Source organism: Phascolarctos cinereus, unplaced genomic scaffold (genome assembly GCF_003287225.1).
Source record: "Phascolarctos cinereus isolate Bilbo 61053 unplaced genomic scaffold, phaCin_HiC Scaffold_4;HRSCAF=312, whole genome shotgun sequence".
NCBI lineage: Eukaryota > Metazoa > Chordata > Mammalia > Diprotodontia > Phascolarctidae > Phascolarctos > Phascolarctos cinereus.
Genome location: NW_027555847.1, coordinates 583,332,249 through 583,358,835, shown reverse-complemented (window position 1 = coordinate 583,358,835; position 26,587 = coordinate 583,332,249). Strand labels below are relative to the sequence as shown.

General features: G+C 37.5%; 1 protein-coding gene across 4 annotated transcripts in view; it reads left to right on the top strand.

Moving 5' to 3' along the window:
- RUNX1T1 (RUNX1 partner transcriptional co-repressor 1) overlaps positions 1 to 26,587 on the top strand; it is a 177,029-nt gene that overhangs the window by 115,198 nt on the left and 35,244 nt on the right. For all 4 annotated transcript variants that reach the window (XM_020972875.2, XM_020972871.2, XM_020972877.2 and 1 more), the window contains 4 exons: positions 3,519 to 3,700; positions 17,174 to 17,424; positions 25,523 to 25,608; positions 26,291 to 26,501. In XM_020972875.2, coding sequence (XP_020828534.1) covers positions 3,519 to 3,700; positions 17,174 to 17,424; positions 25,523 to 25,608; positions 26,291 to 26,501 — 730 coding nt within the window. The remainder of the gene's footprint in view (positions 1 to 3,518; positions 3,701 to 17,173; positions 17,425 to 25,522; positions 25,609 to 26,290; positions 26,502 to 26,587) is intronic.

Here is a 26,587-nt window from a genome sequence, read left to right as displayed (position 1 = left end):
ATTCCAAAAAGATACTGCAGAAGGAGGTTTGATTTGCATATTCACATGGGTGGCAAGTCTACTGGTATTACTTACTGTCTAATGATTTCTTTCCTTGTCACACTCAAAATCAGACCTAGAGGGGAAAAGTAAGGATGGAACAGGAAAATGATATTCTTGAGCCCCAGGTATCTATGCTGATACTGACTGGAAACATATTTTTAACCTAGCTGCTGTCATTTAGGAAGTCTTTTCAGCTCCAGCAATGTAAGGCATGAGTTTCTCATTCACTAGTACCACAGGGTTTTACACCACCTAGGACATATTGGTGTTATTGTCTGATCACAGGCTTCCTCCACTGCTCTCAAAAGAACCTGTGTGTGCTGCATGCAAGGTGGGCCCAGCCCAGTACACTTAACAGCTGCCTGTGTCTGGCACACAGCAGTTCCAGGCTGTCTCTTGGCTTTTGAGCCAACAGCATGAGGCAGCCAGACATTTTGGATGATTCTTTGGCTGCACTGGAAAAAGAGAGAGGTCTTCCTGCATGAACAAAATTTTTCTTCTCTAATGGGTTAAGCAGTGACATGGCATCTGGTTACCACAAGGGAGATCTTGGGATGGAAAGAGATTTAAATTGTTGTGTTTTTCTTGACTTTCTTAGCAGGAGAGTGATAAGGCAGAATGAGTTATTGGGATACACAGGTTTCCCCTACATCCTTTTAGCCTCTTGAATTTGTATACCTTTATAGATCTTCCCCACAATGTGAAATCATCTGTTTGATACCTTCTCCCTTCCTCAATACATGCTCATTCTATTATCCTTTATATCTCAAGGACAACTGTGACTGATTTGGTATCATGAATGCCAGGAAACCTGAATCAAGATGTTTTTATATCTTAGAACTGGTCTTAGGAGTTCCCTTATAGTAGTCACAATGATCATTGAAAGGAACGCATAGCTGCTCAGTGAATTGATATGTTGGCCTTTCATTTCCTGTAATTGAAAAATGAGTCCTGCATTTGAGGAGGTTATAGTCCCACCATATTCTGCCTTGCTCATACTACAAGTGAAGAATTTACTCAATTATGGGAATAAACTGTTCTGGACCCAAAAGAGGATGACCAATATAATGAATGTATTGGAGGACATTATACTATAAGAAGATGAGGTGAAGCAAACAGGAAACATTTACCTTGGAGAAGTCTTAGTAGGGAAACAACAACTGCCTTTAATCAGTCAATCAAATATTTATTAAGTGCGTACTATGTGCCACACACCTTCCTAGCCAATGGGGATACAAAGACAGGCAAAATAAAATAAAAACCCATCACTGCTTTCCAGGAGGTTACATACAAACAAAGGTGACTATATAAATGGATGGGTATATTCAAAGTAGGAAGAGAATAAACTTAGAGAAGGCTCAAGTGGCTGTGGGGACCAAGAAGGCCTCTTGCACAAGATAGTGTTTCAGTTTAGTCTTGAAAAAGAAGCCAGTGATGTCAAGAGGCAGAGATGAAGAGGTAGAACATTCCAGGCAAGGTGGGAGATAGCAGAGCAAAATAGAACCTGATCACATAGGCTAATATCAATGTATTGTAAAGAGTATGGAAGTGAGTAATTTGTGAGAAGACTAGAAATAGAAGAAGGGGCCAGCTTGTGGCCAGCTTGTAAAGAGCATTAAATGCCAACTAGAGGACTTTGTTATTTGATCCTGGAAGTAATAGGGAGCCATTGGAATTCATTGAGTAGAGGCGTGACATGGTCAGATCCATGCTTCACGAAGGACAATTTGGAACTATGTAGAACATCGATTTGATTCAAGGGAGACCGAAGGATGAGAGACTAGTTAGAAGACAGTTAAGTGGAAGAAGGCTACAGAAGGTAGAACTAGGAGCATCACATCAAAGTGGCAGAGAGAGAGAGAGAGAGAGAGAGAGAGAGAGAGAGAGAGAGAGAGAGAGAGAGAGAGAGAGAGAGAGAGAGAGAGAGAGAGAGAGAGAGAGAGAGAGAGAGAGAGAGAGAGAGTGATGCCTGGAAAAGCTGACCAATAATTAGGGCTTGTATCCAAAGGCAGAATTGACATACCATTGTCTTTAAGTGGAGACTAAGTGACCCTATGTGGAAGAGTAGATTCTTCTTCAGATACAGGGTGGGTAACATAAGTCTGAATTGTCTTCCAACACCAAAATTCTGTGAAAATATTGAAATTTTGTCTTAATGAATTGTCCATGTTTTAAAAGAAAATCCTTTAAGATAATGTTTGTGGACAATTTTTTTTAACCTACATTAAAGAACTTTAGAACAAGTTTTGGATGATTTCTTAGTAAGAACCACTATACTGAAGTGGACCTGATGCAGAGGCATGGATTGATTGATTGGTATATACACCTTTGCCTCAGTTTTCTCTATCTGAAACAAAATTATAAACCAGGAGCAGTTCACCTAATGCTTCTTCATTCTACCCCTTAGCTATGACTTTGATATGGTTTTGTGGTTTTTGTTTTTGTTTTTTTCCCTTAAGATAATAAAACTCTTTTAATTCTGGTTTAAACTAGTATAAAGAAACCAGATGGAAAACAGTCCCTGTCCTGAAAGAGACTACTGAGGGAAAAGGGCATGCAGGCAGATAAAGCTGGAAGGATAGAACACTAACAACTAAGGGGATTTGGAAAGGCTTCCTGTAGGAGGTAGCTTTGAGGTGATCCTTGAAGGAAAGCTAATCCTCAGTTTATTGTTTGAATGCTGTAGGGAGTATTCTATGTGATCTCCTATTCCCACGCCTGGACGGCACTCCTCCCCCTTTATTTCCACCTTATAAAGTCCCTTTCTTCCTGCAAGATTCAGCTGTGCATCTCTTCTGTATGAAGCCTTTCCTGATTCCCCCCAACTAGTAGTACCTGAATTATTCTCTAAACTACCTTGTATTTCTTTGCATTTGTTCTCTTTATATTACACACACACACAACACACACACACACACACACACACTAAAATAAATATTTGTTGTATTTATCGTTAGAATGTAAGCTATTTGAGAGTATGAATTGTTTCATTCTTTGTGTTTGTATCCCCAGTACATAAAATAGTGCCTGGCACATAGTAGGTGCTTAAAAGATTTTTTTAAAAAATGGCTTTATATTTCAGATATGGCATGAGCACTTCGTATATCCACTCCCATCATGGCTTGTCATTAGTTGACCTGGGACAGTGCTGTAATCTTGAGTAACTTGAAAATCTAGTTCTACTTAGGCCTTTTTTTTTTTCTTATTCTGGTTCCCATCATGGATTTATATGTAATTCCGAGTCCTGATTATTGGGAATAGAAGATGTAGTTGGTAGATGCGTTGGGTTATGTTTTCACACAGTCTTAGGCGCAAGAGTTCATGCCTGGCATCTTGAAAACTTATGCTTAAAAGAGGAGGTGGTTTTCTCGAGCTCAGCCAGCTCAAGACATGGTCTGCAGTGGGAATGCAGTTGGTTGGTCCCAGATGGAACAGCCTGGCCCATCTTTTTCTTTTTTTCTGAAATGCTTTTGCAGGCCAACCTCCCCCTTCTACAACGGGAGCTTCTGCACTGCGCAAGACTGGCCAAACAGAACCCTGCCCAGTACCTCGCTCAACACGAACAGCTGCTCCTGGATGCCAACACCACCTCACCTGTTGATTCCTCAGAGCTGCTTCTCGATGTGAACGAAAACGGGAAGAGGCGAACTCCAGACAGGTGAGAATGAGAGTGATCGAGAGAAATCCACAGAAGGAGATGGCCGTTTTGTGTTCTTGAAGGAGTCAGTGGTGCTACTGTGGGTCATTGGATCATAGTATCATAAATACAAAGCTTGAAGGGTTCTAGGAAGGCTAGCTGATTCTGAGGGTCAGGGTTGCCTTGGACTCCTGACGCCTGGAGTTTGGACAAATTCTTTGTTATTAAAGTTGAAAAATACACGTATGAATCTTACTGTGTTATTCTCTAACATTGTAGGGGGTGGGTTACCATTAATCTAGGGGGGATAAGAAGCACTGGATGCAGAGTTAGTAGAAACTTGAATTCGAATCCCAGTTTAGGATGCTTATGAGCTCTGTGACCATGGGCAAGAGCCTTTAGCCCACCTGCATCTCATTTTCTTCCTATGTAAAATTAGGAGAATAATATGTTATACCTTCCCAATGCAATTATTGTGAGGATCAGATGAGCAAAACCATATAAAGTACTTTGTAAACTTTAAAAGTCTAATTTTGACCCTTTTTCCTCCTTTTTTTCCTGAATGCCTCTTGTAGCAGCAAAAAATATAATAACTTTTAACTCTTAGTCTCCACGTTAGAAGGAAGATAGTGGTTGCCTTTGTTTGACCTAAGACATTATTTCTCTTTTCTTACTTGTCTTTAGTCTATGGAAACAGGATGGATTAGAGGCACTTACAGAGTGTTGTGGTATTACTAGTGAGGCTTCCCCCCCTCCCCCCAAATCACTCTAGATTTATGCACAAATCACTGTGATTGGAAACATATATATGTATTTTTCTGCTAATCTATGCTTCTGCCAAACCGGACTATTTACTTTTTCCTGTACATATCCTTTGTCTTGCCACCTCAATGCCTTTAATCATCTCTTTTTCTTCATCTGTATCTGTTGAGATCCTGGCCATCTTGAAAACCAAAATAAGATGCCCTCTTTTCCTTTCAGTCTTCCTAATTTCTCTCAAATGGTGTTCTCCCACTGCCTCCTCTTCAGGTTGTAATTTTCCATTGTCAGTCAAACCTTTGTACTTGTCTTATTTATCATATTTTATCTTCTGTTATTTATGCATATATTTTTATTCCACCCATCAAAATGAAAACTTCTTGAGGTGGAGGATTGTGTTTTGTGCATTTATGCATATTAGTATAAAGAGAATACAGTTGGTGAGAGAACTCTGCTGAAAGGCATTGGAAGCTTTTAAGTTTGCCAGCTGCTTGGCCACATAGAGATGTTAAAATTAACAACTTTGTTACTCATTTTTATCATACAATTATTATCAGCTCAGTCTTTGAAATTTTGTTGGTATTTTCAAAATTATTACAGGTCTTTTCTGAGATAGACTTTTGCTTTACTCATTTCTCAATAGTTTTCTTTTTCTTTGTGTCCCTAGCATTTAACCTAATGGATGGCACATAAGTGCTTGATTAAAGTCTTTTTGTTAATTGATTGATTAAGTATCAGAACACTTCTTACATATTGTGAACCTGACATTCTGAACCATCTTCAATTTCCCATCACCAGTAATTTATTTCTGCAAATATTTTTTGGTCACATTTGAGTTTGCAATGAACCTTGTACCCTTTACCACTTTTACCACAGCTGTCCTGTATTCAGAAACATTTAGTGGCTTCTCATTGTTTGTCTAGTACAGTATCAGTCTTGAGGCTGGCATTCAAGACTCCATCATCTAAGTCAGACCTGCCATTTTGGCCATTTTTCTTAAACTCTTTCTTATTTTTGTGTTTCACCTAAACTAGGTTCAGGTCTGTCTTGCCCTGCTTAGTTTCCTGTCTTCTCCCGTATCCTTGGGTGTGCTTTGAGTACATTTATTTCCCTGTATCTGAAATGTACTAACTTTATATCATATTTACATATTGAAAACCCTTTTTTCCTTTTAATACTCTACTTAGATGAAATCACTGGGGAAGGTTTTTTTTTGTTTGTTGCTGTTGGTTTGCCTTCTTTTTTGGGGGCAATTGGGGTTAAGTGACTTGCCCAGGGTCACACAGCTAGTAAGTGTCAGGTGTTTGGTCTGAGGCTGGATTTGAACTCAGGTCCTCCTGACTTCAGGGCCAGTGCTCTATCCACTGCACCACCTGGCTGCCTCTATAGATGCTTACCTTCTTGAAGAAGACTTTTCTCTCCCATGTCATGATATGTATAAGTGATTCTTTAGGTAGATTAGTAGTGTAGTACCTAGAGTTCTAGACTCTGAGTCAGAACCTCTTGGGTTCAAATCCTGTGTTTGACACTAGCTGTATGATGGTTAGCAATACATTTATACTTTCAAATACTTGCTTTTCTGATCTTTAAAGTTGGTGGGAGGAGGGAGCATTGTACTAGATGGCCTCTAAAGTCCTTTCCAATTCTAAATTTGTGGTCCCTTATTCTTTTCCCTATTGGAAGCTCTTTGAGAACAGTCTGTGTTGTGTAGATCTTTTTCTCTTTAGAATCTAGCAGTGTGTGCTGTAGGTGCTTAATAAAATGGAACATGTGAAAAGCATTCGTGCTAGTAACTAAGAGTAATATTTTTGTGATATCAAAGTGAGGAAGCTAAACTATCTTAGAGACAGATCATCCCCAAATGTTGAATTGATCTAAAACCTAGCAAGTCACACATGCAGATAGTAGATTGAGGATGGCGACCATGGAATTTCAGAGTTGGATGGCACCTTAGAAACCATCCAGTCCAACCTGAACACAAATCCAAATCCTCCCTATGACATATCCCCAAAGTGGCCATCTGTACTTTTTTTGAAGACCTCTGATGAGGGTGACCATACTTTCTTGTGAAACAGCACATTTCTACTTTGTGATAGCTTTAGTTGTTAGAGCATATTTTTTCCTTATGCCATTTCAAAGTCTTCTCGTTAATTTTGAACAGTTATTCCATTTGGGCCCGTTGGCCTCAATCAGAAAAATAAATTAAGTCCCTATTTCATCTATCTTCCCAGATACTTGATGCTGACAGCTATCATGACTTTGCTGAGTCTTCTTTTCTCTAGGCTAAACATGTCCAGTTCCTGCTACTGGTCATCTGGGACATGACCTTCAGGATACCCTGTATCTTGATGACTCTTCTCCAATTCCAAATATGGTCTAATTGTCTAATGGACAGAATCCAGCAGGACTATCATCAGCCTAGTTTTGGATTCTACACTTTGCTGAATGCAACTGGTGATCACATTAGGGTTGTTTTGTTCTGGGTTTTTTTTTTCTTGGCATCTACTTCCTAACCCCCAGACCTTTTTCAAATAAACTCCTTTTGAGGTATGTCTCCTGTATCTTGTATTTGTTAAAAAACCATTTTGGGAGTAACTGTGTGTGAGGTTTTTTTTTTGCATTTGTCTCAATTAGGTTTCTTCTTAATAGATTTGACTTACTGTTCTAATCTTTCAGAATCTTCTTGTATCCCAAGAGTTTTCCTGTGTGTTACCTCTCTATCTCAATTTATGGCTTCTCCCACTTCAATAAGTACGCCGTCTATGGCATTATTCAAGTCATTGATAAAAGCGTTGAATAGCCCAGAGCCAAGCACAGATCCTTGTGGCTCTCTCCTGGGGACTTCTATCCAAGTTGACATCAAATCATTAATGACTGCTCTTTCGGTATGGTCATTCAACCAGTTCAGGAGCCACCTAGCAGTTCTATCATCTAGCTCACATCTAGAATACCTATTGACATAGGTATTCTACTGTTCCATTAGAAAAGAGGATCATGTGTTTGACACAAGAAAGGTATAGGTCATGAGATGATGAGGCTGAGACAATCAAAGTAAGTATGAGTATTCTGTAATCAGAGGTATTCCAGAGCAGACAACCTAAGTGAATCATAGTTTGGAATTCCCTCCCTGTTCTCCAGTGATCATAAACTTTATTGATATATAACTTGGATTTAGGCTTTCTTCATAATAAAATTTGCATTGGGAACCCCATGTAAAAGCTAGCCATAATGCTACAGTAGTGGGAAACTATATCTTCAATTTTATAAGAGTAACTAATTCTTCCCAAAATTATATTTTAATGAAAAATGATAGCTATGGATACTAGTATTTATGCATACAAAATTCTCCTATAGTTTGGGGAGAAGCTGACATCTCTTTTTTTCCTCGTACATGAGTGGCACCCAAAGTTAAGGTTTACACAGTGATCTCTGGGCTGAACTTACATCACTGTACTGTAATTCTGAATATATATTATGAAGGCAAGATGCTAAATGAGTCTCGCTCTTCCTCCCATCCCCTCAGAGTTAGAAGGAGGGGTGATGAGAATGTGTTGTGTAAATACATTTGTATCTTATGGGAATTTGAGCAGATCCAAGAAAATATGGTCCTTGACAGCATTTTTTTTTGTTTTGCATACATTTTCTACATCTTGTTTGCATTTGCATTTTCCCTTTTGCTAGTTATTTATCTATACATCCAAATCTACAGTATGAAATTTTATGGAGTATAGAAGTGTCTGACAGCAAAGCTTTTTGCTTTTTGTTTGTTTGGTTGGTTGGTTGGTTTTTTTTAGGGGGGAGGTTTTTTGGTTTTTGTTTTGTTTTACTGAATGTTTTGTTGGTGCATATGGTCTGACATGGATGAGCAGCCACGGTGAGATTTTGGAGTCTATTAAACTGGCTCATTAAAAAGATCAATCTGTTTCTGCAATAACACTGGGAGCCGTCAGTCACTTACAGAGGGAAGAAACTGACACCTGAGGAGGAGAAACACATTTGGGTAATTTGTTCCTGACATGTCATGGACAAAAGTGCTCCTTTTATTTTTGTTTACAGCTTCGGAGACTTCAATCCTGAGACTGCTGATTTAATCTATTAGTCAGTCTTCAGCTTTTGGGAAAGAAGTTTTGGCAAATTGAATCTACTTCTGGTTTTCTACTTACCTTGAATAGGAGAGTGACTGGTTATGTTTTATTTAACAATTAGTGTTATTTACAGAGAAGTGAGTCTTCTAGGGTCATTGATGAAAACGATTTTCTCAGTGTGAAAAAGTGATGTTTGATCTATTTCTATTTTTATTTCACACTGGAGAGGGGCTCCCTGAGCAGCTGGCTTGTTCGTAGTACAGTTGTAGAATACTGTGCACCCCAAACTGGAAAAAAAAATTAAAATTTTCACTCCCATGAAGGGCTTGCTGTGTGCCAGACTTATGTGCTCAATGTTGTAGGGATACATAGACAGGAAAGAAATTACCTCCCTCTTTTTCTCAGGGAGTATAAAAGTTAGTCTGGACCTTTAGTCTAAAATAATGGGGAAAAAACCCAAGATATAAATGTATTTCCATGTTTTCTAAACAGATGAAAGGTAAATTATTTGGGTTGCTTTGCCATTCTAGTGTTGGAATCTGTTTTTGCCCTTAGAATCTGGAGACATAAGCATGTACCTTGTTTTTTAAATGAAGTGAAAAGTTCACAAGAGGTAAGGGTGAGAGGTTAACAACACTCTTTTAAAACTACTCCCTGAGATGACTCATGAAATGTATCATTTCACTTCCATAAAGATTGGGAAGTTGGGTGGAAGAGCAAGTATACCATGTCAAGTTTCTACAAGACTTTAGAGTATTGAAAAGTATTGAGGGTTTCCTTCTCTTCTTTCTTTCCCCCACCCCCACTTTTTTGGCAAGGGGTCAGAGGAGGAATACTAGCCCTATGGCAGTAGTTGAAAACAAAGATCTTTTTACCTCCCCATCATTTAATACTTTACTGTTTACTCATGACTTCTTTTTTCACTTCCTGTTCAGGAAATCATCCTGAATGTCCAATGACTTTGGAGAGAGCATTTTTCTTTTATACTTCAAATTACTTGAAATAAGCAATAATTCTTCCATTAAATATAATTTTTTTCCATAAATACACATTTTAAAATGCAACCTTTCCTTTTATTTCCTCTGTTAAACATCAGTTTAAAAAATAAATGCACATCTTAAGGTGCAGTCTTTCCTTCTAACACCTGAATACATTAATTTTATTACATAGACTACAAATCTGGCATAATTTCATTAATCCTCTGTAATAACTAAAAGTGGTTCTATGACAGTATCCCTTTGGATTCCTAGGAACATAACCTAGAGGGAATCTCCAGGAATTTATTTTAACCATCTCATTTTGCACAAAAGGCAACTGAGGCTCAGAGAAGTAAAAGTAAATTTTCTAGAGATATTGCAGTTGTTACAGCCGGATTTGATTCTGTTCTCTAATTGAATTTCGATATGCGAATAGCATGACTAAATAGCAGAAGTTCAAATTCAAAAGTTCAGGTCAAGTTCAAATAGGAATGTTTAAATATTTATCCATATTTTTTGGGAAAAGTTACAATACTAATTAAAATAGCTAGCATTTTTCATGTTATGTATGTTGTCTTATTATACATTCATCCATATTAACAAAATACCTGCTCACTACTACACGAGTATTACACTATATTAAAGAACCATCTAAAACTCTTTAGGAATAGAAAACCAGCTGGGTCTTGCCCAAAGTTTGGAAGTGGAGGGAGGGAGGGAGGGAGAGAGACAAAAAGAATTTGGCTCTTTGGAAGCAAGTGTTTTTTGAAATAATGGGATTTAATATTCATCACAGTACTTCTTAAGCTGCCATTGGATTTTCTTTTTCATTTTTTGTAAATTAATGCTTTCTTTTTACTCTAGTTCAGAATAAGATAATTTAGCCAAGCTTTAGGCAAGAATTATAGGATCTATTGACTGTGAACATCATTATTACTAAAGCTGTGGTATCTGCTTAAGCATTAAATATTCTAAAATGAACCTGCTGAAATATGAGTTGATTCATGTAGTTTCACACATGTAATTTTTCACCTTGTAGTTTAAAAAAAAAAAAGAATGGGCACGTTATAGAAATTTTCTTTTTTCATATACACTCTTGGGTTCATAGGTTCAAAAATGAATACTTACAGTGAAATACAGTTGTATTTACATATATATATATATATATATATATATATATATATATATATATATATGTAAAGTAATAGTATTTTAAAGGTCTCCATTCACCCTTAATTTAACTTAAAAGGCTTTTATCTAGCCCCAGTCTACCTTTCAAAGAGTCAGCATGGTATAATGGAAAAAAGGCTAGATTTGAAGGCAAAGGATTTGGGTTCGAATCCCAGGTCTGTGACTGCCTTTCTGACTATAACCAAATTACTTAAAATTTCTGGGTCTTCATTTCTTTATTTAAGTTTGCACACCATGATCTTTTTCTCCACCTTGCTTCCCCACCTACATGTCTAGGCTTTCGCAATCCTAGATTACTGTGCTTTGGTTTGTTGACTCTATCCTTTTGTGTAATCTAGCTCTTTTCAACCTTTTAAAAACCTTGAGGGAACTGATAGAGATTTAGCCTATGATGTCATTCACATAGGGAACTCAACAATGATATAAGGACCTCTGCCGCTGTGGGTAGGCACCTTCTCTTCAGTGTATTGTCTTCAGGAGTTCCCTAAAGCAGAGCTGTGAAACACCCTGAACCAGATCAAAATGTGATTGAGAAATAGTTGACTAAATAAAAATACAATAAAACGTAAGTAATATTTCTGTGGGGTTTTCTAAGTCAATGTGCATCATTCAGGGATCCTTAGGCACAATTTAATGGACACCATTTCTGTTTGTGATATTAAGTGACTTGTCCATGGTCTCTCAGCTAGCATGTGTCAGAGGTGGCACTTAAACCCACATCCATTTGACTCTGAATCCTCTGAGAGAGGAGGCAATGCCTTATTCATTTTTGTGTGCTCCGCTGAGTAAATATTTGTTGAATGAAGGAATGAATAAAATCACTTTTAATAAGAAGTTACCACTTTATCCAAACCTTGATTATCTGAAGCCCGGTCTCTGTATATGTAATCTGGTGAAAAATTGTCCTGTGGCTCATACCATTATTTCAGCCTCCACATTCATATCTATAATATAGCATAAGCCCTAAATTATATAGATAAATTATGCCAATATTTGTCTATATCTATGAAAAAACTGAAATTTTGTAGAAAACTCTTATTCAAGATCTCATTTCTCTGATAATTCCAGATAATGAAGAATTTTGGTGGATTATGTTTTTTAATGCAGCAGCTAGGTGACTCAATGGATAGAGTGCTGGGCTTGGAGTCGGAAGACTCATCTTCATAAGATGAAATTTGGCCTCAGATACTAGCTGTGTGACCCTGGGCAAGTCACTTAACTTTCTTTGCCTCCGTTTCCTAATATGTAAAATGAGCTGGAGAAGGTGGTGGCAAACCACTCCAATATCTCTGCCAAGAAAACCTCAGATCAGGTCATAAAGAGTCAGACATTACTGAAGCGATTCAACCACAGCAGCACCAAATGTTTTCTTTCTTTTTTTGTTTTTTTAAATAGCAGGTATAATTGACCTTAATTCTTCTGATCCATTTTCACATTGTTCTTTTAATATAGTTTGCATAAAAGAAAAAAGGAAAGATTACAAATTGCAGTATAATGTGGTCATTAATAGTAAAAATATAAGAGATATAATTTACATCTATATATAAATAAAAGAACAGCACGCTATTGAGGAAAAAAGGCAGTCAGCCATTTTTCTAGGTACTACTGTGATCCTGGTAAAATTACTTGATCTCTCTGTATCATAGGAAATGCTAAGCCAATAAGTGACAGCAAAAAGTGTCTCTCTGTATCAGTAGAGTGAGGTTCCATGAGTATAAATTCTTTCCACTGATTAATAATTGCTTTGGAGCTCCTTCCCCCCACAGTACTGCATATGTGCATGCATACACACACAGATATAAACAAGTATTTATTAAGCATCAACTGTGCCAGGCAGTAGTGATATAAAGGGGAAAAAATAATAATTTCTGATATCAAGGAACTTTTCTGTTTCGCTCTCCATATTTGTATAGACAGACATAGTCCTATATATTCACAGACATGCATGTTTTCAGTAGTTTTGCGATGTATATAGTTTAAAAAAATTATTTGCAGGAGTTTAGCTGTATTGCCATTAAATTTCATATTAGATTTCACTGATAGTTGATCGAGAGCTTGTTGAATATTAATTCTGTCATTGTTTTAGCTAACAGAATTCTTGCCACCTGCAAATTTGATTAAGTGTAACATTTTGAACTTCCTCTAAGTTATTTGAAACAAAACAAAACAAAAAACAACTTTCAATATAACACCATTCTGCACATATCTCTATAATGTGCCACCTCCCATGAGGTAGACATCTATCTGTTGTTCAGTACTTCTGGTGCGTGGTCATTCAGCCAGTTGTAAACGTATACTGTTACGGGTTAAGAACTACACCATGTTGTTATCCTACTCACATTTCCTCCATGCATGTAATTTGAAAGACTATTAAAAGTTTTGCTGAGATTCTTTTCTGTTTTCTCTGTGGCATTTCTCTAAGCTACATGTCTAGTAATACAGTTTGAAAAGGAAATGAAGTTAGGTATGGCAAGTTTCATTGTTCTTGTTTTAGAGATGAGGGAAGTGAGGCACAGAGATATCAGCTGACTTGCTTAATAAGATCAAACAACCAATAAGCCTCAAATGTTCCATAGCTTGAATTCTAGTTTTGACTCTGGTATTCTTTGCCCTCTGCCACACTGCTAGGAATTATGCCTGCTTCTCTGTCTAATGATTCATCCATCTTAATAATCCACCTGGTCAGGGAGTATTATCAAGCCTTCTGAGTTTCAGAATCATCCTTATTCCCTTTTTTTTGGAAATTGGCACACATTTTTGTTGGCTCCAGGACTTTAGCCCCTCTTAATAATAAAAATATTCCTCCTATCCCTGTGTTTATCTGGTTTCTTAAGGTTTATAGAGCACTTTGTAGGTACTGTATCATGTAACCTTGCCAGCAATCAACAGTCACGTCACCAGATTCTCACATGACTCTGGATTATAACTTATATTGTTCAAGTGAGCTAAATTCATTTAGGGAACATCTCATTTATCCCGAGTTTCATCAGTGCCTTTTTAAACATATCTATGATACTCTTTTAGGAAAAGAGAAAGGATTATTTTGTGTTCTAATTCATTGACTTGGTTACTTCGGTCTTTGAAGAATTGGAAAAGAACAATTCAGAGTTAGTACCAACATAATTGCAGAGAGTAGACTATATCAAAGGTGGCCTTCATACGTGAGTTAGATGACCATTTGTTGGATATGTTGTAGAAAGGATTCCTGTTCAGGTGTGAGTTATATCTGTAAATAGCCTCTGGGATTTCTTCCAACTCTGGGAATCTATGAGAAATGGGGGAAAACATCTAAATCTGAAGGTGTCTTTCATTAAATACAACAAAAAAGAAAGAAAAAAATCATTTTTCCCCCAATAAGTGGTTTGTGCCAATATGAAAGGTAACAAGAAGAAAGGTGTATCTGTTTCAGAAATAAAGTTTTATGCAACATATTAAAAAAACCAAGAAGTGCCAATAAATCAGTCAAAGACATGTAGCTTTGAAGAACATTGATCCCAAATCTTTGTTGAGATCAGTGGTATTTCTGAGGATAGTGACTAAGATGAAAAAATGAGGTTGCTGGGACAAAATGAGAGAATGCCTAGAAAGTCCATTGGAAAAAGACAATCTTAAAAGTCTATTGGAAAATGCAAATATTCTGACCATAAACCTTCAGCAGTAAATAAGCAATCTGAGGTATAGAGTGGTTGTGACTTGCCCTGGGTCATACAATTAGAAAGTGTCTAGGACAGGATTGGAACCAAGCTCTCCCAGAATCCAAGTATTTTTATTGTTCTTTGCGCTGCGTAAGACTCGGCCATTGGTTATGTATCAACATGGAGGGGGAGGTAGGGAAATGGAAAGGAGAATGACTCTTCGTTATGAAACTGCATATTGGGAAATATGGTCATTTAGTTTTAGATGTTGTGTTGAAATGTTGATAGGATATCCAAGTGGAAAAGATCTAGATGGCAGTTTGAAATAAGACTGGAGTTGAGATTGCTGCTTTGGCCATGAGGCATAAGAAGTATGGTCGGATTTATAGAGAGTAGGCCATGAAGCTAGGAAGAACTAGCTTCAAGCCCCACCTCTGACCCATACTGGGTTTTGGACCCTGAGTAAAGTCATAGTCTTTCTGTGCTCTAGGCAACTAAAAGATGCCGACCTATACTGGTAGGTAGCATGTTCTCATCCAGAAACTGATTATACAAATGCAATAACGGGTCTCATTTCTGTTCCTATTTTGGCTATTCAGAGGTCTCTTTATTCCTTTACTTTTTGGTTCTTTAGGAGCATTCTCAGTATTTTATTGAGTCCCTGATGTCAGCAATGGATTCTTCCTCCACTGGTGCCAGTTGTAGCCTGTCTGTATGCCTTCTCACCTTCTGTGATTCATGTTTCTGTCCTTCTGTCAGCTTTCCATACAGCATCTTCCTGATAACATTGGAAGTTTTCCTCTGGTTCTTCTATTTCAGGGTTGCTAGAATGGAATTCAGGCTATTTGTAGTTATGGGGTTTAGGGCTAGAAAGATGTTGTTAGTGTATTCATCCAGGTCAACCTGATCCTTTTATACAAATGAAGAAATTGAGGCCCAAAGAATTTAAGTAAATTTACTGAAATCACAGAGTAACAGTTTTGGATTGGCACCCGTATCTGCTGGTTCCAGCTCTGTGCTGTTCTCGATGACGTTTGAATACACTATAACTGGCCCTTCAAGATGGCTTATTCAAGTATAGGCCTTCTTCAGCTGTGCTTTCATTGGAGTCATCAAGCCCAAGAAGAGACCAGTGTTTGGAGGAGAATGAGGTTGAAGAGGGAAAGGGAAAGTTGATGGTGATGACCTAGGATCCTTCTCAGAGGCTTTCCAAAGCAGCAGCTCATTATGTGATCCTTTTGACACCTGTCATCCTGCATTCATCTTAGCATTTTGATCTAATTCCAAGAGGTTTCAAAAGTCTGTCAAGGACTTTTTTGCTATTAGGTTTCTAGCAAACAAACACACAAAAAGAGCATAGTACATTTTGTACTAGTGTGCTAGTCTGTTCAGAATTCTATCTGTCCTGAATGTGGGATATTACTTCTCGGAAATAGATTCTTCAGCTTGTCTAACTAGGCTATGATATGACCAGCTAAGCAATCAAATCTGTTATCTTTTGGGTGAATCCATCAGCTTGTTAGCTAGAGATCACCAGAAGACATCCTCCACTACCTCTCTAGTCTTCTTATACTTCCACTCTGCAGTCTGGTGACACTGGCCTTCTTATTCATGAAGCAAAACAACACGCTCCATTTCCCTATACCAAACACTTTGACTGGCTGTCCTCAGTCCACACTATTCTTTCCCTCCTCGTCTCTGCCTCTTAACTTGCCTGGCTTCTTTCAAGTTTCAGGTAAAATCTCATCTTCTACAAGAAGCCTTTTCTGATCCTCTTTAATGCTACTGCCTTCCCACTGTTGATTATCTCAGGTTTATCCTGTAGATAGTCTTTTTTTTTTTTTAATGTTGTCTCTATCAGATTGTGAGCTACTTGAGATTATAGACTGCTTTTTACCTTTCTGCTTAGCATAGTGCCTGGCACATAGGAGGCACTTAGCAAGAGCATGTTAACTGACCCATTGCCGATTTTGGTTGGTAACCAAGGAATAGTGATTAAATATTAAAATTATTTTAGATTTATATAGTACTTTCCATTTTAAAGGAGATATCAAAAAAGACATGAATGGATGCAATGCAGTATAATAGAACTGTAGTATGTAGTGAACTGAGCTATGGTTTCACCTAGGTTGTCTCAGCTTTGATACTAATAGTGTGATTTTGGGCAGATAGGTCATTTTATCTAAATCACAGTTTCTTCCTTGAGAAAGGAAGGTAGGTGGGGATGGTGGGTTGTATAGATGACCTTTAAGGTTCATTCCATCTCTAAAAGTCTATATTTCTTCTTGCCATTGTTGTGGTATGAGGTATACAAACACTTCTTCTTCTCTTCTTTGTATACTTAATTTGTCCTGTATATGAATTTATGCTTTTCATGAAAGTCTGGCCCAGGTTTGGATTGAAAAAAAAAAACCAAACCAAAAACAGTATAGGTGTTGATAAGTTATTGTCTGTTGTTTTTCAATGATAATTTGTCAAAGATCAAATCTATCCAGCACTCAAGCACTGGAAACTTACCTTTTAATAGAAAGTGTCGTCCTTCAGAGGGCAGTGTGGATTGTCAATCTTTTGTTTTCCAACCAAATAAATGGAAGTGGTGAAAGTTAGCTTTCATGAGAAGTGAAGTGGCCTGTGATGTCTTTGGTTCCCTGATCATTTTGGCCTCCCCCTAGATTTCACTGATGACCTATTCTTCTTTTAAAATTCTGAACTTAGAAAGATTCCAAACAGCAAAATGGCCTCCAACAGAATATATCTAGGAGGATTCCAGTAGGTGTGAGTGTCTGAACAATACTGGTTGCTGAGTAAATTATGAAACAAACCTTCTTTTTGTTTTTTTGTCTTCAGAACCAAAGAAAATGGCTTTGACAGAGAGCCTTTGCACTCAGAGCATCCAAGCAAGCGGCCATGCACTATTAGCCCAGGCCAGCGGTACAGTCCAAATAATGGCTTATCTTACCAGCCCAACGGCCTGCCTCACCCCACCCCACCGCCACCTCAGCATTATCGTTTGGATGATATGGCCATTGCCCACCACTACAGGGACTCCTACCGACACCCCAACCACAGGGACCTCAGGGACAGGAGCAGACCTATGGGTAAGAATGGATGTCCTGACGTTTACAGGCTTTTATTCAAAAAACAAGCGAACAAAAAACTGTTTTCCACTCTTGTTTTGATTACTTAATGAATTGAAATTTTTTTTTCTCCTTTTTCGTTGTCTCCCCATAGAGACTTCTTGTGCTATTCAGACGCCCTTTAGAAACCACCATGCTTGTATCTTTCTTAAACTCTTACCTTCCTTTAGTGCCATAAAGTTTCATATTCCTAAAGCAGAGAATAGCATGTGATCCAGAGTTTGAGTGGATAGATGATAATAACACCAACAATACCTTTTATGTAATAGTACTTTAAGTTTTGCGAAGTGGTTTTTGCATATTTTACCTCATTTGATTCTTAACAGTAATCCTATTGTATAAGTTCTATATTATCCAGTTTTTGAGATATGAAGACAGATTTAGAGAGATAGGTGACATGCCCAGGGTCATGCAGCTAGTAAGGTCCAAACCAGGATTTGAATTTGTGCCTTCCTTATTCCTGGGCCAGCACTCTATTGTACCACCTAGCTGCAAAATTTTGCCTAACCAGAGATCTAGTGCCTTTCTGTATTTAGAAATGCCTGTGGTCTTTGGTAGTTCTGACTCAGAAATAAGGATATTTGGTGGGAGACGTTTGTGTATATTTATGCATATTCCTTTTGCCTTCCTTCATTCCTCTTTATGCTGCTGAAAATCAGAAGTCTTAGTAACCATCATTCTTGATGGTCACTAACATGTCTTCCAGCAGAATAATTGTCTGCTGTAGAGTTTAAGGGAAGATTATTAAGGTAAGTTTTAATGTGAAATGAGTACTTAAAAGAACCATGATTTTTGGATAGTCAACAAAACTCTGTTCAGATAAAAAGGTCAGGGTCAGGGTCAGTATCTTGCTTTCAAAGTTAAGGGACATATACCTTCTTTCTCTTAACAAATGGTGAAGCTATTTTCTGGGAATGTACTTTGGGGGAGGAAGACTTTTGGGGTATGTGTTCAGAAGTGTTTTTTACCAAAACAAAATTTGTCAACTTACATTTTTAATGAGCAAAATTCATGGTTTGAGTGATATGGGTACTTCATCATTTGCTGGGTAAAAAGAAAAAAATTGTCTATGGCTTTGCAGGTGCTTTTATGAACTGCTGTAGTAAATAATTTTACCACATTACTAATTTACATGGCAGCCAGACTTGTAGAGAAATGCCTTTCAAAATTGTCTAATTAGTGACTGACACTGTCTGTTGTCAAGGTTATACTTAAAGCCCTTTTAACTTGGCTAGAATAGGATAAAAAACTTGTATTTTCCTGGAATTGAATCACCTTTGAGAATCTAGTCATCTCTTTTCTATAGTAAGCCATCAGAGTAGGGGTTTAGTGGATAGTCAATGACTATAATAGTGAAATCAGGGGACAGTAGTGTTCATTTCTTTAGGGCAATGTCACTTTCCTTCAATTCAGTGAGAGTGAAGTTTGCTGTAAACCAGTTGCAGATCTTTCTGTTCTTCCCCTCACTCTTTTCCTTCCATTTCACGTACTGAAGGTGACTTACTCTCCCAGGGCGAGTCGTTATTATGTTTTTTTCTGGAGGCAGGAGATGAATAATGGGAATTTAGTAGAGAGGCTCATGAAGTAGCAGGAAATGGAGCCATTGTTAGAATGTGAAACTAGAACGTTGGCTCTAGCACAGCATGAGAATTTAGTTAGCCAGTACCCAGCATTTAGTAGCGATTAGCAGTATTGCTTAGGGTTACTATTGGAGGCATGGGCCGAGGATGAAAGTGGAAGAAGTAGGTTTTTAACCAGATTAAGAGCTAGGTAGCAGCAGCAAAACCCAGTTGAGAGTAGACTTGTAATATACTCCCTAGAATTAGCAACAAAGGGCAGGCATCCTTTCCTTCTATGCAGATTTCAATCCAAAGCCAGGCAAAGGGTTTAGGGTATGGCTACAGTTGGTAAGGATTTCCATCTACTTCAATCCATACGTTAAAAGAGTATCTAAGCCTGTACTTTTTGCTTTCCCCAAAGCCAAGCCTTACAGTGTTCCTTTCGGGTACCATCTCTAGGTAGCCATAGTACAGTCTTTACGAATTTCTCAGTCTGGATGTGTTGACCCCAAAACCAATCTGAATATATCAGCATAAGATTTCTTTTCCTAGTAAACCATGCCATTTATGGAAAGCTTGTTACCATGAGATATAGTTGCAGATACTTAAATAGGAGAAGAGTTATTACAGGTTCTAAGATAAACAGAGGTTACTCACCTCGTCTAAGCTTCAAAATCAGGTTCACAGAATATACGAGAGTTGGAAAGCTCCCCACTTGCCATTTAATCCAACTCATACCCCAGCGTAATCTCCACTTGAACAGGCCTAAAAAGTGTTCATTCAGCCTTTGCTTAAAGACTTCAAAGGCGAGGAACCTCTTCCCCTCTCAAGACACAACCCATTCCGCATTGGTAAAACTCTGATTGTTAGGAAGTTGTTCTTGGAACGAGGTCGAAGTTTACTGTGGGCTACTTCTACCGATTGCTCCTGGCTTGACCCTCTGGAGTCGGGCAGAACAGTTATAATGCCTTCTTCACATAGACTCTTTAAATCTGTGAAAATTCCTTCCTGCCCCTTCCCTGACCTGAGACGGTTTTCTCTTCTTTAGGCTTATTATGCCCACATACTTCGTTCAATCCTCCTACCAACTTGTGTTTAATAGCAACCCACATTACAAAGTACTGTGTGCCAAATACTGAGTATACAACTACAGAGAATGCAATGGCTTCTACTTGTGAGGATTGTATCCTCTTAGGGACTACAAATATATATATATATATGAGGGAGAGAGATCAGAATAAATATGAAGAAAATAAATGCAAAGTAGTTTAAAAGGGAGAGCACTAGCTGTTGGGAAATAAAGAAGGCTTTTTATGTAGAACCTGAATTCTTTTTTTTTTTTGTTTTTGTTTTTAGGCAGTTGGGGTTAAGTGACTTGCCCAGGGCCACATAGCTAATGTCAAGTGTTTGGTCTGAGGCCGGATATAAAACTTAGGTCCTCCTGACTTCAAGGCTGGCGCTCTATCTACCATGCTACCTAGCTGCCCCTAGAACCTGAGTTCTTAACCTTGGATCCAGAAACTCACAAAGAATCTATGTGTTCTTTTTAGGGGCTCCATGAACTTAGATGAGAAGATTTAGATCTTTATTTCAATATAATTTTTTCCTTTGTAATCCTGTGAGTTTTATTTCCTGCTTATTGGAATGGTTATTTTTGTGTCTTCAGAATTTAATTCTTGAGCATCTTCCATCTTTTTTGGTTGACTGTTTCACCTGTAGTGTTTGCAAGTAAAGGATCCTACATTTCTCTCCCAAGTCCTTTGAAATCTGCTTTCCCCATTTCTGGGGACCATGTCAGACTGTGTCTAGATTTCCTTTCCAGTCCTTCACAGATTCTTGGATGACATGATCTCTTTCTCCCAGGGTTCCCATCATTTTTACCCCAGCAACTCGTTCTTCTTTGCTGGTGAGAACAAGATCCAAAACAGCATGTCCCTTTCTTAGTTCCTTCACATTTTGAAGGATAAGATTAGTATAAAAAGCAAGTCAAGAAGTTACTAGCTGCTCCGCTTTTGGCAGAGAGTGAGCTCCTGTGTACATCTATGTAATTGAAGTTACAAGCTCTCTATTTTGCCTCCCTGCCAGGTTGTGATCTGTTTCACAAATTCCTCATCTGTTTCCTTTTTCATAATCATTTTTTTTCCTTCCACTGACCTTCATCTAGAGGCTCTCTGTCAATGCTTCCCTTCTGTAATTCTGAGATTTCTTCATGAGTATATCTTCTTATACTGTGGGTAGCCCACTGCTCTACCCACCTCATCTTTTTTTTTGTTTGTTTGTTTTGTTTTTCTTCCTTTCATGTTCATTTTGATTAAGGTAAACCCACCCATTCAAGGCCGTGATCTAGTTATGAGTTTAATACCATCAAGGCTCAATGATAATCGTGAGGTCAGATTTACCTGACTTCATATGTTTCTTGCCTTAACTTAGGCGCTTGTATATAGACGTGTGAAGCCACAGATTTTACTACTGACCCCTTTCTTGGATTTTGTCCCTTATGAACTTCTGATTATTTCAGTTACTATTCTTTTTGTATATACTTGCTATGGTATCTAAATTTGTGGTTACATACTTAAAAGTAGTGTTCTCCTTATCCTGTCCTTCTTATTTTGAAGAAGTCCATTCATCATATTTGCCAAGAGACTTAGCAAATAACGTTCTTAACAGCCTTTGTTAGGTATACTCTATCTTGGGCCAGTGATTAATCTGTCATCTCTGTATTTTAAGCCATGGTCCAAAAACTAAAATCTCATTCTTAGATAATACCTCTCAAATTAACATTTCTCTTTGGTCTACCTTGCCTTCAGTACAGTGAGGAAAACATAACCCTCGTCCAAATGGTCTTTAGTTTCTTACCCAAGAGTTCATAATGGTTGACATTCCACTTTTAGATTCCTTCTAGTCATGTTATTTGTGGCCATATGAATCACCAGAAGTGAGTAGTTGTTATCTTTTGTAACAAGTCTTAGAAGGTTTTCTTTTATGTCCTAGATATGATCCCTAAGAAGGGATTATTTATACACACACACACACACACACACACACACACACACGCACACGCGCGTGCGCGTGCGTGTGTGTGTGTGTGTGTGTGTGTGTGTATATATCCCCTTTCCTTCCTTTTTTACTCTAACATTCTTCTACTCCATCATAGGTCATGTCTCGCATTTGACCCATGCCACTTCAAATCTCTTTCCTCCACTGGCTGAAGACTTAATTGTTTCCTTTAAAAATGCTCATTTTCCCTTACAGCCTTGAGAATGGAGAGCCATTCAAATGGTAGGTTTGGATGATGTCTGAGGTAGCAAACACTATTTCATAATTAAATGCTGCCATTTCTAATGCAAATGACATTTGAAGCTGCAAGAAACTAATTGCTTATATGCAAGAAATAGTTACCTAGGCACGAATGATCCCTTTAGGAGCTATTTTTCTTTAAATTGTATTCTGAACACTTTTAATTATAATAGATCATTAAAAAAAAACAAAAACAGTCTTAATCTGTGGACCTGAGTGCTCCTTTTAAAAAGTCCTTGAAATCATTCAGTGTAAAGTTGACCCTTAAAGGATGGAGCCAGTTACTCAGGCTGCCATTTTGAGTGTACAGAAATTGACTTATTAGTACTCCTAGTTTTGAGTATGAACTTCTGCCATGTTTTTTTTTAAACAAGGAAGTGTTTTCATCGTAATTGAGCTCTGTAATAAAGTAATCCTAGTTTATGAAAGAAACTCACAGTTCTTTTAAGTTTATTAACCAATTTAGGTGCACATAATTTTAAGACATTATTTTCTACCAAACATCTAAGCTACATTGAACTAAAATTTGCTATTCAGTGACTCTTTAAGATTGATTTTCCTCTGGTTCTTTCCATTTTAATAGTCATTTACAGATCAATAAGAGTGGCAATGTGTTCTTGAGTTTTGTACTCACTTCTACCATGTGAATAAATATAAACTTTTAAAGCATTGCAGTTTTCCTCCCAGAGTATGCATTTTTATTTTCTTGTGACAGATGGTTACCATACATAAAAGGAGCCAAGTTAGACCTGTTGGTTCTTCCTTGGTTTGACGAGGCAAGTTTTTGGGCACAGAAACATTTCTCAAATGCTTATTACCAGGAGTTCAGATCAATTCATTGAAGTTACAAACAACTTCTTACTGCTTGTTCACTCGTGTCCCTCCAAATGTCAAGAACTCTTAGTAGTTATTGATCTCATCTGTTGAATTTTTGAAATTTTAAAAAGCTCTGCAAGTATGTGTCCTTTAAAAGATATCTTAAAATTTCTCCCTCATGCAAGTTGCTTCTGTCACATTTACATCTCCATCATTTTGCAGTTCTTTCTGTGATGACTAATTTTAACAGTAATGCTTTTTCCCCAAAAAAACACAGCCAACAAATAAGTCAACAAAAATTGCATATTTGCAAACATTTCAACTTGAAATAATCAAAACAAACACAGTAATAGCTAAATACTTCTTTTTCCGTTATACATGTGCTAGTATCATGCAAATTAGCAAGAAATATTTTACCAGGTTACTTTTTTCTCAGTAGGCAACACTTTTTTTAAAAATTTAAAGTATTGAAGATTTTTACTAATTTAACGGGAACCTCATAAAGGATTGTTTATATTACTCTTTTATGAAAGAGAATAAAAAGATAATTGTTTCATGTAATCATGTTTGTGACTTACAAATTTTCATGACCCTGGTTGGCCAAAAATGTATATTGGGTTGCATGTACTTTGATTTTAGCGGAATGGAAAGTAAGTTGTGGTCCAACTTTTAGATTCAGAGACAGGCAGCCTTTGTTCTTGGAAATGTGCCTTAAGCCTAAAAATTGTGTCTCCAGGGCAGTTATGGAGACTATAACCACTGCCAGTATGTAGGGGAAAGAACTCTGGTTTTGAAGTTAGAGGATTTAAATAACAAATTACATGACTCTACCACCTGTTACCTTTGTAATATTGGACAAGTCACTACACTGTGGATTAAGAAACTCTCCATCCGTTGATACTGCATCACCCTTCCTACTCATACCTCATCAGTACCTTCTGTCTCTCTGATCGGAGGATTGGAAGGCTGAGCGAAATCTCCATTTAAAGAAAATCCAGGCTGGCCAGCTCAGCTATACACCTTTGTACTGGGTTCCCATCATACTCCCCGGTTAGTACTTTTCCTACCCCTGCCCACATTTTCAGCTTCTTTTTGTATGTTATCTTCCCACATTAGATTTGTAGTAAGCTTGTTGAGGCAGGGCTGTCCCCCAGCATTTAGCACAGTGCCTAGCACATAGTAGATCTTTCAAAAATATTCATTGACTGACTGACCCGACCTGAATTGTTTCACATGAAATTAGAAGGTTGATCTGTGTGATGTCTAAGATCTTTGACCCCTTTAATTTTGATCCTAAAATATAGTTTCTTACTCAGAAAAACACTACTCAAAAAGTGGCAAATCCAAAAGTGGGATTTAACTTTTAAGTATTTTAAACCTATAGGTTGTATGCATAGTCAGGTCTGTTATTCCGTAGTTTACAAAGTATATTGTGCTGTTGTATTTCTTGGCTCAAATCTAAGAAGACATTTTCAGTAATGATGATTGAGCTTTCGATATGTGCAATGTAGTTTTTCATATTAGCCTAGATATCATGTCATGTCCTCTTCATAATGATATCAGCGTCATGTAGAAATATGTTCTTACAGAAGTATAAACTCATGTTTGTGTTTGTGTGCCAAAACTTACTCTGTTGGTACAAATTTACATTCAAGTGGAAATGGAAGCTACCTGTTTGGGATATTTTAATCTATTAGAACTGATGTCCTGGTGTCAGATAAGAAAAACACACCAGAGTGGGAATGACTTTTGTTCTCTCCGTGACTTTTAAAAATTATCAGTCAAATTCTCAAAGCCTTTGTTTGTCACAAATATTTTTTCTTATATCATGGTTTTGTTCGCCATTCTTATCTCAAGTTGATATAACTTTATGTTTTCTTCATTGGTTGGCTAATTTCAGAATGCCTTGATCTTCTGTTTAGTCTTGAGATATTGCTGTGTAAGGAAAGAGTATTGACCTTGCAGTTAGGAAACCTGAATTCTCTAGTCCCAGCTCTACCACTAAATAGCAATATAGGCTAAATACCAAAACCACCTCTAACAGCAAAGGAAATAAAGGAAATTTAAATTTAGGTGGAAAAACTAACAAGTCATGACTGGGTTATATAACTTCTTTGTGACTCAGTTTCCTTATCTTTAAAGTGAGAAGATTGAACTGGATGACCTTTAAAGTTTTCTACATCTCCAATACTCTATCGATTCTGTGAATGGCTTTTAATGTGTTTCTGTTTTCAAGCAGGGCTAATGGGTTGACCCATTCGCTGATAAGCACATCTGTTTGCAAATGAACTGGCTTATGTACATATGCTATAACATATATCTGCATCCATATGGAGAATGTAATGAGTGCTTTGGGAGTAAATAGATACTCTTGTCTCCTTTTGTAGGGTTGCATGGCACACGTCAAGAAGAAATGATTGATCACAGACTAACAGACAGAGAATGGGCAGAAGAATGGAAACACCTTGACCATGTAAGATATTAACATATGCTTATGTCAAAAATTTCCTGTTTAAGGTTAAATCTAATAAAAAAAAATACTAGTTTTAGTACTTTACTCCTTCTGTTCCTAAGACAATAACACAACGTGAGGGCATGTTCTAAGTAGAATTCAGAACTGGATGCGTTTGGATTCTGGAAAGGGAAAACTATAGTACAACTCTGCACATAAGCTTAAGTCTTCAAAACCAATTAAATCAGGGATTCTTCCCTTTTTTGTGTTCCATGAATGCCTTTGTCAGTTTGGTGAAGCCTCAGAGTGCTTTCTCAGAATATGTTTTTAAATGCATAAAATAAAATTCATAGGATTACATAGAAAACAAGATAATATTTAAACAGCTAACAAAATTTTTTTTTTAAACTTAAGTTCATGGATCCCAGGTTAAGAACCACTAAGTTAAATGAACTGTTACTCTATATATTTAATTGTCTTTCAGACTTTATAGAGGCATCAGCTGGGGGAAAACCTCAAGTGAAGTTTTTCTTCATTGTCTCACTTGTCTACTTGTCCTCAAAGTCAACATGCCATGATTCTTAAGTTGACTCTGAATTACAAGCCAGAATGCCAAATAAAATAAATAAATAAAGTACTTCATGATCATGTTATATACTTTACCTTCTTATCTATATATTTACTTGTGTTTTCTCCCTAATAGCTCTTAAACTGTATTATGGACATGGTAGAAAAAACAAGGCGATCTCTCACTGTGCTACGGCGATGTCAGGAAGCAGACAGGGAGGAGCTCAATTACTGGATCCGTCGATACAGTGATGCAGAAGACTTAAAGAAAGGTGGTGGTGGCAGCAGCAGCAGCAGCAGCCACTCCAGGCAGCAGAGTCCTGTCAATCCAGATCCAGTTCCACTAGGTATGGCCACTTCCAAAATCATAGCTTTAACTTTTTCATAAGAAATAATAAAGCAACTTAAAAAAACAAAAAAAGTGAAATTCAAA